General features: G+C 33.9%; 2 protein-coding genes across 2 annotated transcripts; both read right to left on the reverse strand.

Moving 5' to 3' along the window:
* Positions 1-8,690: 8,690 nt before the first annotated feature.
* On the reverse strand, positions 8,691-10,031 carry LOC147398226 (uncharacterized). The gene is made up of 3 exons (XM_086446676.1): positions 9,747-10,031; positions 9,238-9,472; positions 8,691-9,148 (listed from the first exon to the last, which is right to left on the reverse strand). Exons 1-3 carry the CDS (start codon positions 10,029-10,031, stop codon positions 8,691-8,693), a joined length of 978 nt encoding a protein of 325 aa, XP_086302802.1.
* Positions 10,032-10,130: 99 nt separating this feature from the next.
* LOC147398227 (L10-interacting MYB domain-containing protein-like) lies at positions 10,131-15,518 on the reverse strand. Its single transcript, XM_086447392.1, has 4 exons — positions 15,502-15,518; positions 15,362-15,397; positions 10,925-11,247; positions 10,131-10,832 (listed from the first exon to the last, which is right to left on the reverse strand). The coding sequence occupies exons 3-4, from the start codon at positions 11,243-11,245 to the stop codon at positions 10,299-10,301; spliced, it is 855 nt and encodes a 284-aa protein (XP_086303518.1). The 5' UTR covers positions 11,246-11,247; positions 15,362-15,397; positions 15,502-15,518; the 3' UTR covers positions 10,131-10,298.
* Positions 15,519-16,332: the final 814 nt, after the last annotated feature.

Genomic DNA, 16,332 nt, shown 5'->3' on the forward strand with positions numbered 1-16,332 from the left:
GACCAAACAAAGACCTCTTTGTTCCTTCTTAAGTATTTTATTATCTCCTTTAACTTTTTCCATTCCAGCTTGGCTCCTACTCCCAGATTTATTCATTTTGCTTAGATGCCGTCGAGGGTTATCTTGGATTTTGCTCAGTTGTCGCCAAGGGTTATCTTGGATTTTGCTTAGTCGTCGCCAAGTGTTAACTTGGATTTTTCTCAGATGCCACCAAGGGTTATCTTGGATTTTGCTCAATTGGCGCCAAGGGTTATCTCGAATTTTGCTCAATCGTCGCCAAGGGTTATCTTGGATTTTACTCAATTGCCACTGAGGGTTATCTCAAATTTTACTCAGTTGCCGCCAAGGATTTTTTTGGATTTTGCTCAGTTTTCGCCGAGGGTTATATTAGATTTTGCCTAGATGCCATCAAGGATTTTCTTAGATTTTGCTCAGTTATCACTGAGGGCTATCTCAGATTTTGTTCAGATGCCGCCTAGGGTTATCTCAGATTTTACTCAGTTTCCACTGAGGGTTTTCTGGGATTATGCTCAGCCAGTTGCCACCGAGGGTTTTCTCGGATTATGTTTAGACAGATACCGCTGAGGATTTTCTTGGATTTTACTCAGATTTTACTCAGATAATTCATTACTCTTTCACTCAGAATAGGTAGAGTAGAACTCCAGAAAATTAGTCCATTACTGTTTCACCTCAAGTAGGTAGAGTAGGACTCCCAGAAAAATAGTTCATTACTCTTTCACCATGAATAAGTAGAGTAGAACTTCCAGAAAGTTTAGATGGTAACAAACCACCTCGGGACTGATTCCTGGCATTTCTTCAATGGACCAAACAAAGACCTCTTTGTTCCTTCTTAAGTATTTTATTATCTCCTTTAACTTTTTCCATTCCAGCTTGGCTCCTACTCCCAGATTTATTCATTTTGCTTAGATGCCGTCGAGGGTTATCTTGGATTTTGCTCAGTTGTCGCCAAGGGTTATCTTGGATTTTGCTTAGTCGTCGCCAAGTGTTAACTTGGATTTTTCTCAGATGCCACCAAGGGTTATCTTGGATTTTGCTCAATTGGCGCCAAGGGTTATCTCGAATTTTGCTCAATCGTCGCCAAGGGTTATCTTGGATTTTACTCAATTGCCACTGAGGGTTATCTCAAATTTTACTCAGTTGCCGCCAAGGATTTTTTTGGATTTTGCTCAGTTTTCACCGAGGGTTATATTAGATTTTGCCTAGATGCCATCAAGGATTTTCTTAGATTTTGCTCAGTTATCACTGAGGGCTATCTCAGATTTTGTTCAGATGCCGCCTAGGGTTATCTCAGATTTTACTCAGTTTCCACTGAGGGTTTTCTGGGATTATGCTCAGCCAGTTGCCACCGAGGGTTTTCTCGGATTATGTTCAGACAGATACCGCTGAGGATTTTCTTGGATTTTACTCAGATTTTACTCAGATAATTCATTACTCTTTCACTCAGAATAGGTAGAGTAGAACTCCAGAAAATTAGTCCATTACTGTTTCACCTCAAGTAGGTAGAGTAGGACTCCCAGAAAAATAGTTCATTACTCTTTCACCATGAATAAGTAGAGTAGAACTTCCAGAAAGTTAGTTCATTACTCTTTCACCCTGGGCAGGTAGAGTGGACTCCCAAAAAGCTTAGTTCATTATTCTTTCACTCCGAGTAGGTAGAGTACAACTTCCCAAAAAAATTAGTTCATTACTCTTTCACCCTAGGTAGTTAGAGTAGAACTCCCAAAAAATTAGTTCATTATTCTTTTACTCTGAGTAGGTAGAGTAGAACTTTCCAAAAAATTAGTTCATTACTCTTTCATCCTGGGCAGGTAGAGCAGGACTCCCAAAAAGCTTAGTTCATTACTCTTTCACTCTGAGCAGGTAGAGTAGGACTCCCAAAAAGCTTAATTCATACTCTTTCATTCCGAGTAAGTAGAGTAGAACTTCCCAAAAATAAAAATTAGTTCATTACTCTTTCACCCTGAGTAGGTAGAGTAGAGCTTCCCAAAAAAAATTAGTTCACTACTCTTTCAGTCTGAGTAAGTAGAGCAGAACTTCCCAAAAAAAAGTAGTTCATTACCCTTTCACCCTAGGCAGGTAGAGTAGGACTCCCAAAAGGTTTAGTTGATTACTCTTTCACTCCAAGTAGGTAGATAGAATTTCCTTAAAAAAATTAGTTTATTACTCTTTCACTCTGGGCAGGTAGAGTAGGACTTCCAAAAAATTAGTTTATTACTATTTCACTTCGAGTATGTAGAGTAAAACTTCCCAAAAAAATTAGTTGATTACTCTTTCACCCTGGGCAGGTAGAGTAGGACTCTCAAAAAGCTTAGTTCATGACTCTTTCACTACGAGTAAGTAGAGTAGAACTTCCCAAAAAGAAAAAAAAAGAATTAGTACATTACTTTTTCACCCTGAACAGGTAGAGTAGGACTCCCAAAAAAAATTAGTTCATTATTCTTTCACCCCGAGCAGGTAGAGTAGGACTCCTAGAAAAATAAGTTCATTACTCTTTCACCCAAGGTGGGTAGAGTATAACATTCAACTTTTTCTCAACTTTAACTCAGATTTTTCTCAAACCTCGAATTTTTTTCAAGTTTTGTTTAAAGTCAAAATTTTTCTCAAGTTTTCCTAGATTTTATGTTTTGCTAAGATTTTACTCAGTTTTATTCGAATTTTGCTAAGATCCTTTGAGATTTATCTTAGATTTCAAGAGCACACACTTACAGATTTTAGTCAGGGAGAATTTTCTAAAATTCAAGGATCTGACACTGTCAATGAGAACTTTCGCTCGAGGACATGATAATTTTTAGTTCGGGGTGAGTTTTAACTTTAAGGATCCGAACATCCCGATGAATTACTAAATCAGGCTGCAAAATGAACTGACACTAGCTTTGACATTTGGATATCGTACTATCAACCAAAAAAAATTTGCTATCTAGTTTGCTTCAATCCTCTACCAAAGAGAGACATCTGTAGACACCCCATTTTTGCACTCGCCTGTTTAATCAACTCGTCAACCCAATCGCAATGGTTCGTAATGATGGATGATTATTCCATTACTATATTTTGTTGCTAGATATGTTTCAGAAATTCGGATGAGGTATCTCAAACTAACAAAATTGTAGAAACCACACTATGCTAGGAAAATATAATCCCAAAAACATAAAAATCATCACTTTTCAAATGAAAAGAAGCTTCACGATAAAAATCACTAAAAAATGACTAAATTACCAAAATATCCCTAACCTTAAAATATCCCTAGAACCTACATTACGCTTAGGAAAACCCTTTCAAACACATAAAACAACAAATCAAAACCAAATAAATCATTTTACTAATTTTAATAAAATTTGATAAAATTACGAAAATACCCCTCATAAAGTTCATGATCATTTAGCATAAAAAATTTTATAAATGACACAAACCAATATTTTCATTGAATTCCTTACAAAAAATCGATTCCAAAACATCTTGAAACATTAAAAAGTAACTTAAAACGCAAAAAATCATTTTTGAGGGTAAAATGATAATTTTACAATTTTAATAATTAAAAATTCTAAAATTAATAATTAAAACATTAATTAATGTAAAGTGAAATCCTAATTAAATTCAAGTCAATCAAGTAAGACTTAAGTCAAAATCCTAAAGTCTAGTCAATTAAGTAAGACTTAATTCAAAACCCTAAATTCTAGTCAATTAAGTGAGATTTAAGTCAAAACCCTAATCAATCTAATAAGACCAAAGTCAAAACCCTAATAGAATTCTAATTAAATTAAAAAACTATATAAAAGAATTCTAATTAAACTCTAAAACTATTTAAAAGAAATCTAAGTAAACTCTAAAACTATCTAATAGAATTCTAATTAAACTGTAAAACTATCTAATATAATTCTAATTAAACACTAACTTTATTTTAAAATAATTCTAATTAATCACTAACTCTATCTAAAATAATTATAATTAAATGCTAACTCTATCTAAAAAGTACTTTAAAAAATCTATAAATAAGGGTCCCTACAACCTATTTTTGTATCCAAGAGAAAATCCTAGAAAAAGTAGGTTAAGAAGCCTTCCTCATCTTTTCAAAATCCTAATTTTGAAGTCCTAACTCCTTACCTAACATCCATACCCCAATTTTAGCTCAAAAAACACCCTAAAACCTTTTTAAAAATACTCAAAAATCCATTAAAAATAAAAACACTCAGATCTAGGAAGAAGATAGTTCGTCTTAGAAGATCAGAAGCAGATCCAGTGACGGAAATGAAGCAAGGAACCATAAGCAAGCAATCTCTCCGCCAGTTTTGAGGAAACCATTGTTGCAATTATCAAGGTAAATTTTTATTTTATTTTATTTTATTTATTTATTTTAGGTCCTTTAGCAATGTAATCTTCTTTGGGGAATAGTAAAGACCGGCGTTTATTAGGCAGGATTGGTGCTTAACACCTTCGAATCCCGTAACGTGATCTCCAGACCCATATTTTCTTTTGTAGATTAATGTTATTTGCCTTTTAGAATCAATGTTCGGTTTCTAGACCGTAATAACTAGGTGGTGACTCCCAAACCTTAAAAATTAAAAGCGGATCCGACACCCCCATGGATCGAGGGCGCTTTCACAACCTCTGAGCTGGAGATCCGAATGATTCAAAATTGACTTCCTAGAATCGAGTTGGAAGGTTAGTTACACTATTTATACCTAGTTAGGAGCTGTCTAGCTTTAGGCAACCTATCTAGGTCCAGTCATTTTTTTTCTTGATTGTTTGATCGATTGTGTGATTTGCATGCTTGGTAGACGTTCATAGAGCAACATATTAGAACCATTTGATCCTGAGATCAAACATATAGAACCTCGAGCAGATTTACATTGTCATAGAGTTTAGGAGAGAATCTTGGATCCCATACATCCTATGTGATAATTATGGTCATCCTCTCGAGTGTTGTCTGAGTTTACCCATGTTTCGTGTTACGCAAGCCAATATGCATCATTCTCAAAACTCTTATTAGATGCCGACACCTAGTTCGTTCGACCAACCATACCACATAGATAATTGGTTTCCCTCGGATACTATATGTCAGAACGAGTTTACTCAAGGTAGTAATTTTGGTAACCATGAAGATTTTTATATGAACGACACCTCAATGATGAATCCAACCATAATTTCCTAACAATCTTATAATTTTTAACATTTCTTCGAATATAGAGTTGTAGAGCCAGAGTTAACATTCAATGACTCATTTTTGTCCTCTCTTCCAACTTCATCATTAGAGTCCTTGATGACTGAGTTGTTAAATCAAAAACAACAGTTCATCCAACGATAACAACTCCATTAACAACAACATGACATAGGTCAAGCCTTAGCCAGCATAGGAACTCAATTGAGTCACCTAGGCTATCTTTAGAAGAAGAAAATTTTGATAAATTCAAAAATGAGGATATCTCTATCTTAGAAAATCCACCATTATTTTAAAATAATCTTAGTGACCAGTTATACTCTTTTGAAGATTTCGATGATTTTTCATCAATAATTGATAATCCTGTTTCAATTGAAGTTCAAATTCAAATCAATGAGATTACAGTTCCAACTAAAGCAATGATGAAAGTCCACTTAGGTCAGCTTATTGTGCCCTTAAAAGAAAGAGAGAATGATCAATTTCCAAGAGATTACCCCCGAGAGCCAACCAATGTTTCAAATTCCCAATGAGCTAATCAATTGTACAAATTTGGCTAAGGAAACTGATCCACTATCAAAGGAAACTATTGTTCAGGAAGAACCAAGGATAAACTCTAAATTATTAGTTATACCAATTTTGACTACAATCGATCCAACCTCGTATCCTATATAACCTATCCTTTCACAAGATTGTAAAACCTACCTGTCTTACAACTTTCATTTGCTTAGGAAATACGATGGTTGAGAACTATTTCGAAAAGGTAATAACTCTAATAACTGAGGAATAGTAAGATCATCGCAAAAAAACCTAGTAGAAGGCAATTAGGATCCAACAAGAGGCAAACAGCTATGAAACTAGCAAAATCACAAGAAAAATGACCATACATAAGAAGAGAAACTATGGAAATACCCACTCAAAAAACGGAGGAGTTTTGTAAGAAACAGCATCATATCGTATTTAATTAGTCGAAGGAAAAAGTAGTGGCATGTTACAAATGTGGTAAGTTGGGACACAAAAGGGAGTAATGTTCTGGTCTACATCAACCGATTAAGGATTCGTGGCTCAGAAAGATGTTAGATAAACCAATTCAAGGAACAATAAGACCACCGAATTTTAACATGGTCAATGACACATTTATACCTTCGCAAATGGACCAAACTAGCGGTCAAAAATGAAAAGGGTTGGAATCACAGATGTCCCAGGGACAGGCCAGTCAACACCCAACTTCTCTTCCTTTCAGATCAGATCGGCCAAGAGGTCGATATATTTGAGGCCAATTTCCCCTAGATTAATTTACCCATAGTATAGAGCTACTCTACCATCGAGTTGTAGGATTCCCTCATCATTGAGTCAAGAAGCAGTTGTAACTCCAGCGATGCCAACAAAGTCAAGAGAACCAATGAAGCTAGTCGAGAGATTATCGACTCCAATTTACCAACTACTCGCTCCATAGAAATCTATGAAAACGAAATCGTTTACAAGTTACACATGTGGTCATGTGGGACATATCAGGAAATAATGTCATCTACCACAGTCGCAAGCAAGGGTTGTGATCCAGGAGAAAGCACATGTTTCTGACGAAGTTCTAAAAAGTATGGTCTCTAATTATAATGTTAGAAATTAGTGTCTTATTCGATACTGATTTCCCTAGATCATATACTTCTACTAAGGTGGTGCATACATACTAAAGTTAGAAATTATTGAGACAGGACAAGCAACAAAACTATCTACGCCACTAGAAGATTATGATTGTTAAAAAGTTGATGAGTACTATAGGGTAAAAAATGTTGATGAGATAGGGGCAGTAGTGAAATTGCCCTCGATCCATCGGGTGTGCGGATCTGCTTTTGATTTTTGAGGTTTTGGAGTCGCCACCTAGTTATTACGGTTTAGGAATCGAGCATTGGTTCAAGATGAATAAAAATAACTAATCTACAAAAGAAACTAAGTCTGGGGATCATGTTACGGGATTGGAAGATGTTAGGAACTAACCTCGCCCGATAAATGCCGGTCTCTACTATTTCTCAAGAAGATTACATTGCTAAAAAAATCTAAAATAAATAAATAAAATAAATAAAAGAAAAATGTACCTAGATGTTCACGACGATTTGTTCCCTCAGATCTGGTGGAGAGATTCCTTACTTCGTTTCTGTTACTGAATCCGCTTCTGATCTCTAAGATGAAGTATCTGCTTCCTAGATCTGAGTGTTTTCTAATTTTTTGATGGATTTCTAGGTATTTTTGATGGGTCTCTAGGTGTTTTTTGAGCAAAACTTAGGGTTTGGATGATAGGTAAGGGGTTAGAGCTTCAAAATCAGGGTTTTGGGAAGGTTAGGAAGGTTTTTTAATCTACTTTTTTCAGGATTTTCTTTGACTTACGAAATTAGATTGTGGAAGTGAAAGTGCCCTTGATCAGCGGGGTGTGTGGATCCGCTTTTGATTTTGAGGTTTGGGAGTCGCCACCTAGTTATTACGATCTAGGAACCGATCATTGACTCTAAAAACAAAGACAACTAATCTACGAAAGAAAATACGGGTCCGGGGATCACGATACAGGGTTGGAAGGTGTTAGGCACCAACCCTGCCCTACAAACGCCAGTCTCTACTTATTCCCAAGTAAAACTACATTGCTAAAAAGACCTAATTAATAAAAAAAAATTTACTTTTTCGAATGCAACGTTTTGCTCCCTCAGATCTGATAGAAAGCTTCTCGTATAGCACTCTTCGCTTCGTTCTATTGTCGGATCTGATTTATGATCTCCAAGTTGAGGTATCTTCTTCTTGGATCTGTGAGTTTTTTAATTTTTTTTTATGAATTTTAAAGGGATTTTAGAAGGATTTTTGGGTGTTTTTTAAGCTAAAATTGGGGTATGGATATTAGGTAAGAAGTTAGGACTTCAAAATTAGGGTTTATAAGAGGTTGGGGAAGTTTTTTGACCTATTTTTCTTATGATTTATTTTTTCATACGAAAATAGGTTGTAGGAACCCCTATTTATAGATTTTTTTTAGTGCCTTTTAAATAGAGTTAGGTGCTGTTTGTTAAACAGAAAAAATAAGTGCTGAAATTTATAAGCGTTGAATTTAAGTGCTGAAAAAGTCGTTTGTTTTAGATGTCAAAATAGTGCTGAATTTATTAAAATAAAGTGCTGAATTTGCAGAATCATGTTTGTTACATATTGCTGAAAACTGGTAAATTATCTATTTTACCTTTATAATCATTAGTATACATTGTTTACATGTTTCAAATGCCCATTTCTTAGCAAACATGATAAAATATATTATTTCTTATAAAATTAGAATGTAATTCATTTTTAAATAAAGAAATAATACTTTTCAATTTTTAAATAATAATTTGTATTTATAAAATCCCAAAATTTTCAACTAAAAAATAAGAATGTCATACAAGTCACCAAAATTTAAAATCAACACATCCATTAAAATTTTGAGATCAACATTGTCATATAATCCATTAAAATTGAAATACAACATTGTCATACTCAACAAAATAACATCATTTCATATATTTGCACTACTAAGATGATTTGCAATTTGATCTCGTAAGGTAATCATAAATGCTTGTTCAGATTGTCCAAACAACTCTTCCACGCCGAAATGAGTATATCCACCATTAGTTATTTCGAGAAAAATATCTTCATCATCGTATTGATGAAAAAGCTCATCAGTTATCGAAATTTTACGAAGAAAATTGTGAATTGCCATGCATGCAATCACTATATTTCTCTGAGTAGGAAAAGAGTATGGTGCCATCCTTTTTAAAATTGGGAATCGCGCCTTTAAAACTCCGAAAGCCCTCTCAATTACATTTCTCAGTCTGGCATGTGCATGGTTGAATATTTCCTCCTTGCATCTAGGACGTCCACAATGAAAATCAGATAACCAATAACGCATATTACGATATGGTGCCATAAAACCTCGTGTGTGCGTGTAAGCAGCATCAACCAAATAATATTTATCTACATCAAAATAAATACATCGTTAAATTAGAAATATATTTAGATACTATATTTATTACTAATAAATCTATATGAAATACTAATAATACCAGATGGAGGTATTGGAAATCTGTTTGCAGGATCACGAATAGTCTCCATTAAGACCCTTGAATCATGTGCTACTCCTTCCCATCCAGCTTGTACGTATGTAAATATCATATCAAAATTACAAATAGCCATTACATTTTGATAGCATTCAGATCTTCCCCTTCCCCTGTAAGGAATTTGTCTATCCGATGGAATGCAAACATGGATGAGTGTTCCATCAAGAGCACCAAGAGCACCCTTATTAATTAATTAAAAAAATACATTACTACTAGTAAAAAATATAAACATAAATATAAATTGTCATGAGTAAAAAGTTAGGTACCTTAAATATTTGTCTAAGATGTCGATGAGTTCGAATTTCTTCCATTGGTTGATCGAAAGATGGTGATATGATCATTTCTTTAGAAAAGTACAACATAGCTAGTAGAACCTTATGAAAATATTTGTGGATTGTTTGCAATGAATGTTGAAATCGATTTTTTATTAGTCGATACCGACAATTATGACCCACTGTCATAAGAAACATTGCAATCATCTCCGGTATTTTCACATGTCTACTATCTACAAGCCATCCTCGTTCTTGAAATAAATGACAAAGGTTAACGAATGACTCTTTTTCCATTCTTAACAACTCATAACAATTTGATGAAGGACCCTTTAAGAGTTCATCCACAAATTGTGCACCCGTAAGTGTTGATACATTGACTACATCTCGAGTGATAGATTGTCGTCTGATACGTTCCAATATGAACTTCAATATTAATATTATTAGAAGCTTCCGTTGTTGTGGTGTCATATTCACTGTTGCATAAATAATTTGTATACATAAAAGAAATAATACGATAAACAAACATTTCATAATCAAATATCCATTCAAAATAAGAGTATTCCAGCATTCAAATCTAAATAAACTCATTCAAAATAAAAATGTTCCAACATTGAAATCCAATGACACCCATTCAAAATAAGTACTCCAACATGTCATAAACACGAAACAAACAAAATGTTCCATCAAAGACAAAAAACTTCACAAAACTACCACTAAGATCTCACATCTAAAAGCCTATGATAAGTTAATAGCATTAAGCCAAGACAATCGTAGTGTTTGATCTGCCAATTCCATCCAAATTATCCTATACTCATTTCCCTTAACAAATGCATTAAGCGCAATATTGTAAAGGTGTCCTCCTTTCTCCACCATCATCATTTCATTCAAAGATTTCATACAATCTTGTATCGGGGGTCCATTGTCTGTATCTTTTACAAGAACATCGATAAGTGCTTGAATATTATTTTGAAGATCATCTTTATCATTCTTTTTACGACGTTTTTGTGATGATGAAGTATCCACATTTTCTGAAGGAGTTGATATATTAGGAACACTCTGTCCTAAAGATTCATCTCCCAAATGTTGAGATTCAAACTCATCAAAATTTTGTGGATCCTCTCCAACTTGAGATGATACATCAACGGGCAACCCTTCTCTATGTGGACCCCATCCAGTATCTCCCGTGGCAATTGTGCATTCAAATAATGTGCATAACTCACGTGCAAACATCAATGGCTTATGACGACATTTTTTTTCTTCCGGATATTTCTGAGACACATTAGAATCATATTAAAAGTGAGTCCACTTATAATATTCTCAAGATTTATAAATATATAGTAAAAGTATAGGTTTAGACATGCCTTCAAGTAGTCATCCCATCGTTCATCAGTCCAATGAATGGTATTTGTTTCTGCATTGTATCCATGACCCGTGCAAGTTGTAAGCCGCATCCAAATTCCATATTGCTTCTTTTGATAATCCCATTGATTTTTTAGTTGTCTTTGCTTAAAAGTAGTCAAAAATTTCTTGTTCATTTCAACTATAATTCTATTCCATGATTGGGATTTTAGAGTCCCCCCCGATCTTCCTTCACGGTTAACTTCTTCAATACATAGATCAATAAAAAATTTTCTAACCCTCTCATCAAGCCAACACGCTCGGTTGCTTTCATTAGAATCCATATCTAGATGCAGTAGAAAAATAAAAATAAACAACTATATAATTTAAACAACTATAAAAATAATTCATATCGATATCAATTATGTTCAAACATGGAAAATAGTGTAAATTATCATTCATGGAACAGTTGAAAAAATATAAGTACACCAAGAATAATTAGTAATAACTAATAAGTAATTTGTAAGACCTAAATCATCTTGGCTACCCAAACATTTCAGAATCTTTAATGATATCAAAGCCTTTCATATTCTTGACTAAACCTTAAGATCTGTTGAGAATGTGTCGATAAGTTCTTAGTTACGTTGTGTTGGAGATAAAGGCTACATCAAGGTTCGAACAATGCCCGACTGATATGTTGTCTTGGTGTGCAATGACATCTTTTGGATGCCACTGCATTTGCATATCACAAATGCAATGGGCTTTGATCAAGAAAGCAAGGTATTTGGGGATGGGTATTTGGATACACCTTGTATGGTCAGTTGTAGGGAGGGGCCTTTCATATTCACATAACATCTAATATACAATCCTACAACCACATAACATCCTATACACAATGCGACATCCATATAATATCCCATACACATTAACATTCTAACAAATACATATTATACGGAAATCAAAGTGTTGCAATGTCATACAAACACTAATACCTAATAACAGTTGTGTGTGCAAACACATACTTCGTAAGATCTTATTTGTGAAGACACTCTTTCTTTTTAATTCTAACTTGGATCCATGAATGATGGCATATCACAAAATACAATGACATTGTAATAACAAAATGACATTTATTCAATATAAAATTATACTAAGTTTTACAATTTTTAAAATACTTTAAACACCATCAACAATAATTCACTTAAGTTTGGTAATTTTACAAACACCTAACATACAATTCATCTAACCATTCACCTAATCCTAACTCATAATTTAATAATCAAATAAAATATCAACCAATGCCATCAAAATCCAACTTACAGAATAAACTCAATCAGAAATCAACTAAAGCCTTAAATTCAAAACTAATTTCCTAATTTATTTTACTAACAATCAACCATCAATTTATATTTTAATATGTAAGCCCGACTTGGTTTGGGTTCAGGTTGAGCATATCATGCCCAAGGTTAGGCTAGGCATATGGGCACAGGCACAAGTTGGTGTTTATCAAGTTTGTGTTGGGTGCAGGTTGGTCTCCAACCCAGCCTAACCAACCCAAGTTGCGGCCCTAAGATCAACATTTAAAGCTATAGCTTGTTGATTTGAGAAGCTCATTCATTTTTTTGTTTTTTTTTTGTTTCACATAGTTAACTTCTATAATACTTGGTTTGTGTAGGTAAAGATGGACCATTTCATTACATTAGTGTTACACCTCCTTATACTGTAGTAGATTATAGTGTATTGATGGATCAAATCTCAAAGTCAGCGTTAGTTGGAGAAGACACCTATGTGGCAATATATGGACTATCTTGGCAATATATGGACCCAAGTGGGCATAGAAGAAGCGGAAATCAGAAAGACCAGTGGGTATAATAGCAGGAAAAGTTCCATTGCAAGTGGAAAGAATAAGCTGAGAAAGAAAGTCTCACTCTGAAGCAAGATATAGCCCATCTTCAATATATATATATATATATATATAGGGTCACGTTCAATGGCAAACTTTTTGGCAAAACATTTTTCAAAACATGGGTTAGAAGTTTTGGAATGGGCTGATTTTTGGTGAGGATGATCTCTATGGTGAGGAGATCATCATCACCAAAAATCAGCCCATTCCAAAACTTCTAACCCCATCAAAAACAGTTTACAAAAAATGGACGGTCCACGATTTTTCAACTTGTAAACATGGGTTAGAAGTTTTGGAATGGGCTGATTTTTGGTGAGGTTGATCTCCTCACCGTAGAGATCATCCTCACCAAAAATCAGCCCATTCCAAAACTTCTAACTCATGTTTTGAAAAATGTTTTGCCAAAAGTTAGCCATTGAACGCTACTCATATATATATATAGATTTAGTTCATGCTTAAGGTCTATGGTGCAACTTGGTTTGGTTTGGGGTAAAATCATAACTGAACTAACATGGGTTGGTTCCACTAAATAAGAACCATAACTGAACCGAACCATTCGATTTGGTTTGGTTTGGTTCTATAGATTGCCAATATCCTATAAACCTACCAACCAACTTGCACCCATAGTAAGGTCTACAAGAACCGAGTTCAGTTATGTTTTCTTATAGTTCAATCAAATAAGAATTCAGTTCTATTTTCTTTCTTAATTGTCCGCTTCTGAGTGAACATATCCATTGCAGTTGTACCATTTTCCATGGCTGGGATGCTTGTGGAGCTTGAACTAATGTCGAAAGGATGAGTCAAATCTATGTACTTAGCTTCTTTTGAAGAAAGAGAAATCAAAACCAAAATTTCCTACACTTGACATATTTGATGAGTGCAATGCCATGTCTGTCACTCATCAGAATGGGCCAGAGTTGTATAAGTAATTTGACATTTGTGTTATGGAAAACATTCAGATCACATTACAGAAGGAAACGTTTCAAAAAAAAAAAAAAAAACACAAAAAATTACTACGACACCAGAAACAAAGATTTGAATTACACATTGCTTCATAAAGATAAGAATCCCAATGCTCGTTGAACGAATTTTTGAAACCCCAAGAAGTGGCTACCCTTAAATTGTCATCCCATCCTTCAATTGTAAGAGGATGAGTGCAATGTGTTGCCCCATCAGAATTCAGAAGTGAAGTCAATTTTGTTTCCATAGTCACCAAATTTCCCAACTTTTATTAAAGAAGTTGCGATTGAATCATGACTATTTTTCCATTACAAATTAGTCATGTTTTTTTCAATAAGATGCAATTTTTATGAATTTTTTGTTTAATCACGAACTATATGATTAAATTGGGAAATACGACAGATGAACAAAATGCACTAGTAAGAGAACATGAACTTGATGAAGATCATGGTGACGATTTTAGTAATAAAGTTTAAGATAACAAAGATGAGATCGATTTGACTTGAATAACTCTTTAACTTTCATTATATTGTACTCTCCAAAGTGTGTAGTTCAAAATCTCAAAAGGTGCCGAGTTGGAATCCTATTCTACGGATATTTGTGGTCCAAAGATCTCCTAACAAGAGAATTAGACTAGAATAGGACAATCTACAATATATACGCTACAGCCAGCCTGAACTAGTCAGGCGTCAATGTCATTTATCCAGAATCTTTTTGTATGGGAATTTTGTTTTGAAGGGCATGAATTGTGGTAAGATACTAAAATCACAAAATGATTACTTAGGGCCTTTTTTTTTAAATTATTAATAAAGGAGAAATTACAGAATACAATAGGGAAGGTCGAGACAACCAACCTAAGAAAAGAAACCAAAAAACAACAAATGGAAAGCAGAATAAGGTTATGAGATAGTGCAAACACTGTCCCATTGAACTAGGAAGAAGTCCTCAAAGAAAATCCCTTTGAACTCCTTGAAAACCTTACACCAGACGAAAATTAACTCAAAAACTGATATGAAGATGTCATGTTTTGAAATATTCAAAACTAATTTCCTAAAATAGAATCTCTGCTTGTTTTCTATATTTTTCTTGAAATACTGTTGTTTGTTCTTGATTTCAAATTCAGTGTGAACATTTGTTTTTACAAAGTGCTCCCACCCTTTGAATGTCACAATTCCTCACTTAACTGTGTCAACAAAGATGTGGGTTCCAATTTTCTAAGGAATACAAAGTACATTTTGGTTCTAATAACAAGTCATGTGTGGAAATTGGTGGAGACAGAGAAGTTGTTAAAGTATCAATGAGTTTGAAAACAGAGTGATATGGTGTCCAAACTGGAAGGAAGTTATAGGTATTCTAAAACAAAATCAATTGGGTGTTTCAGACCCTAAATCAAAGTCACATTGAAAACATAGTGATACAATCTGAATACAGTGATACAATTTGAGATTGAAAACACAGTGATATGGTGTCCAACTTTAAAACAAAATCAATTGGGTGTTTCAGACCCTAAATCAAAGTTTCGTTCTATTAAACCAGAGATAGATACAGAAGGAAGAGAGATAAAGAGAGAGAGAGAGAGAGAGAGAGAGAGAGATACCTGGCAATAGAGAGATCTGGCGAGAGAGATTTGGATCTGGCGATAGAGACGATAGTGTTCAGCATTCGGATGAAATAAAAGATGGATACAGAAGGAAGAGAGAGAGAGAGAGAGAGAGAGAGAGAGAGAGAGAGAGATACCTGGCAAGAGAGATCTGGTGAGGGAGACGACAGAGAAACGATAGAGACGAGTGTTTCAGCCGTTCGGATGAAATAGAACATGGATATATGCGATAATTACATTTTTTTATAAAGGGTATATTTGTCCATGACAAAAATAACCGGTGCTGAGCGCAAATAGCAATAAGCATTCAGCGTCTTTTTTGCGCTGAAAATTTCAGCCAAATTTTCAGCACTTTGTGCTGAATTTTTTTGATAAACAAACACGCTAATTTTTCAAAAGTGCTGAAAATAATTTTTTTAAGCAATAAGCACTAAAAATTAGCGCAAACAAACACCGCCTTAGTGTTTAATTATAATTATTTTAGAGAGAGTTATTATTTAATTATAATTATTTTAGGTATAGTTATATTTTAATTAGAATTATTTTAAATAGAGTTATTATTTAATTAGGATTATTTTAAATAGAGTTATTATTTAATTAGAACTCTATAAGGTTTTGACTTTAGTCTCACTTGATTGACTTTAGTCTTACTTGATTGACTTAAAATTTTGACTTTAGTCTTACTTGATTGACTTTAATATCTTGACTTTGGTCTTACTTGATTGACTTTAAGATCTTGACTTTAGTCTTACTTGATTGACTTTAAGATTGACTTTAGTCTTACTTGATTGACTTTAATTTCTTGACTTTAGTCTTACTTGATTGACTTTAGTCTTACTTGATTGACTTTAGTTTTACTTGATTGACTTGAATTTTAATTATGATTTCACTTTACATTAATTAATATTTTAATTATTAAATTTGAAAATTTTAATTATTAAAATTATAAAATTATCATTTTACCCACG

This window comes from Akebia trifoliata, chromosome 7, assembly GCF_017979445.1.
Source record: "Akebia trifoliata isolate Shusen 1 chromosome 7, ASM1797944v1, whole genome shotgun sequence".
Lineage (NCBI taxonomy): Eukaryota > Viridiplantae > Streptophyta > Magnoliopsida > Ranunculales > Lardizabalaceae > Akebia > Akebia trifoliata.

Excerpts from the sequence above, each read along its gene's own strand:
- LOC147398226 (XM_086446676.1), bottom strand. The coding sequence starts at position 10,031 with ATGACACCACAACAACGGAAGCTTCTAATAATATTAATATTGAAGTTC. Across the intron at positions 9,473-9,746 it reads TTGCAATGTTTCTTATGACA|GGTGCTCTTGGTGCTCTTGA; the intron begins GTGGGTCATAAT and ends TTAATTAATAAG. Across the intron at positions 9,149-9,237 it reads ATTTCCAATACCTCCATCTG|ATAAATATTATTTGGTTGAT; the intron begins GTATTATTAGTA and ends ATTTTGATGTAG.
- LOC147398227 (XM_086447392.1), bottom strand. The coding sequence starts at position 11,245 with ATGGATTCTAATGAAAGCAACCGAGCGTGTTGGCTTGATGAGAGGGTT. Across the intron at positions 10,833-10,924 it reads GATGGGATGACTACTTGAAG|AAATATCCGGAAGAAAAAAA; the intron begins GCATGTCTAAAC and ends AATGTGTCTCAG.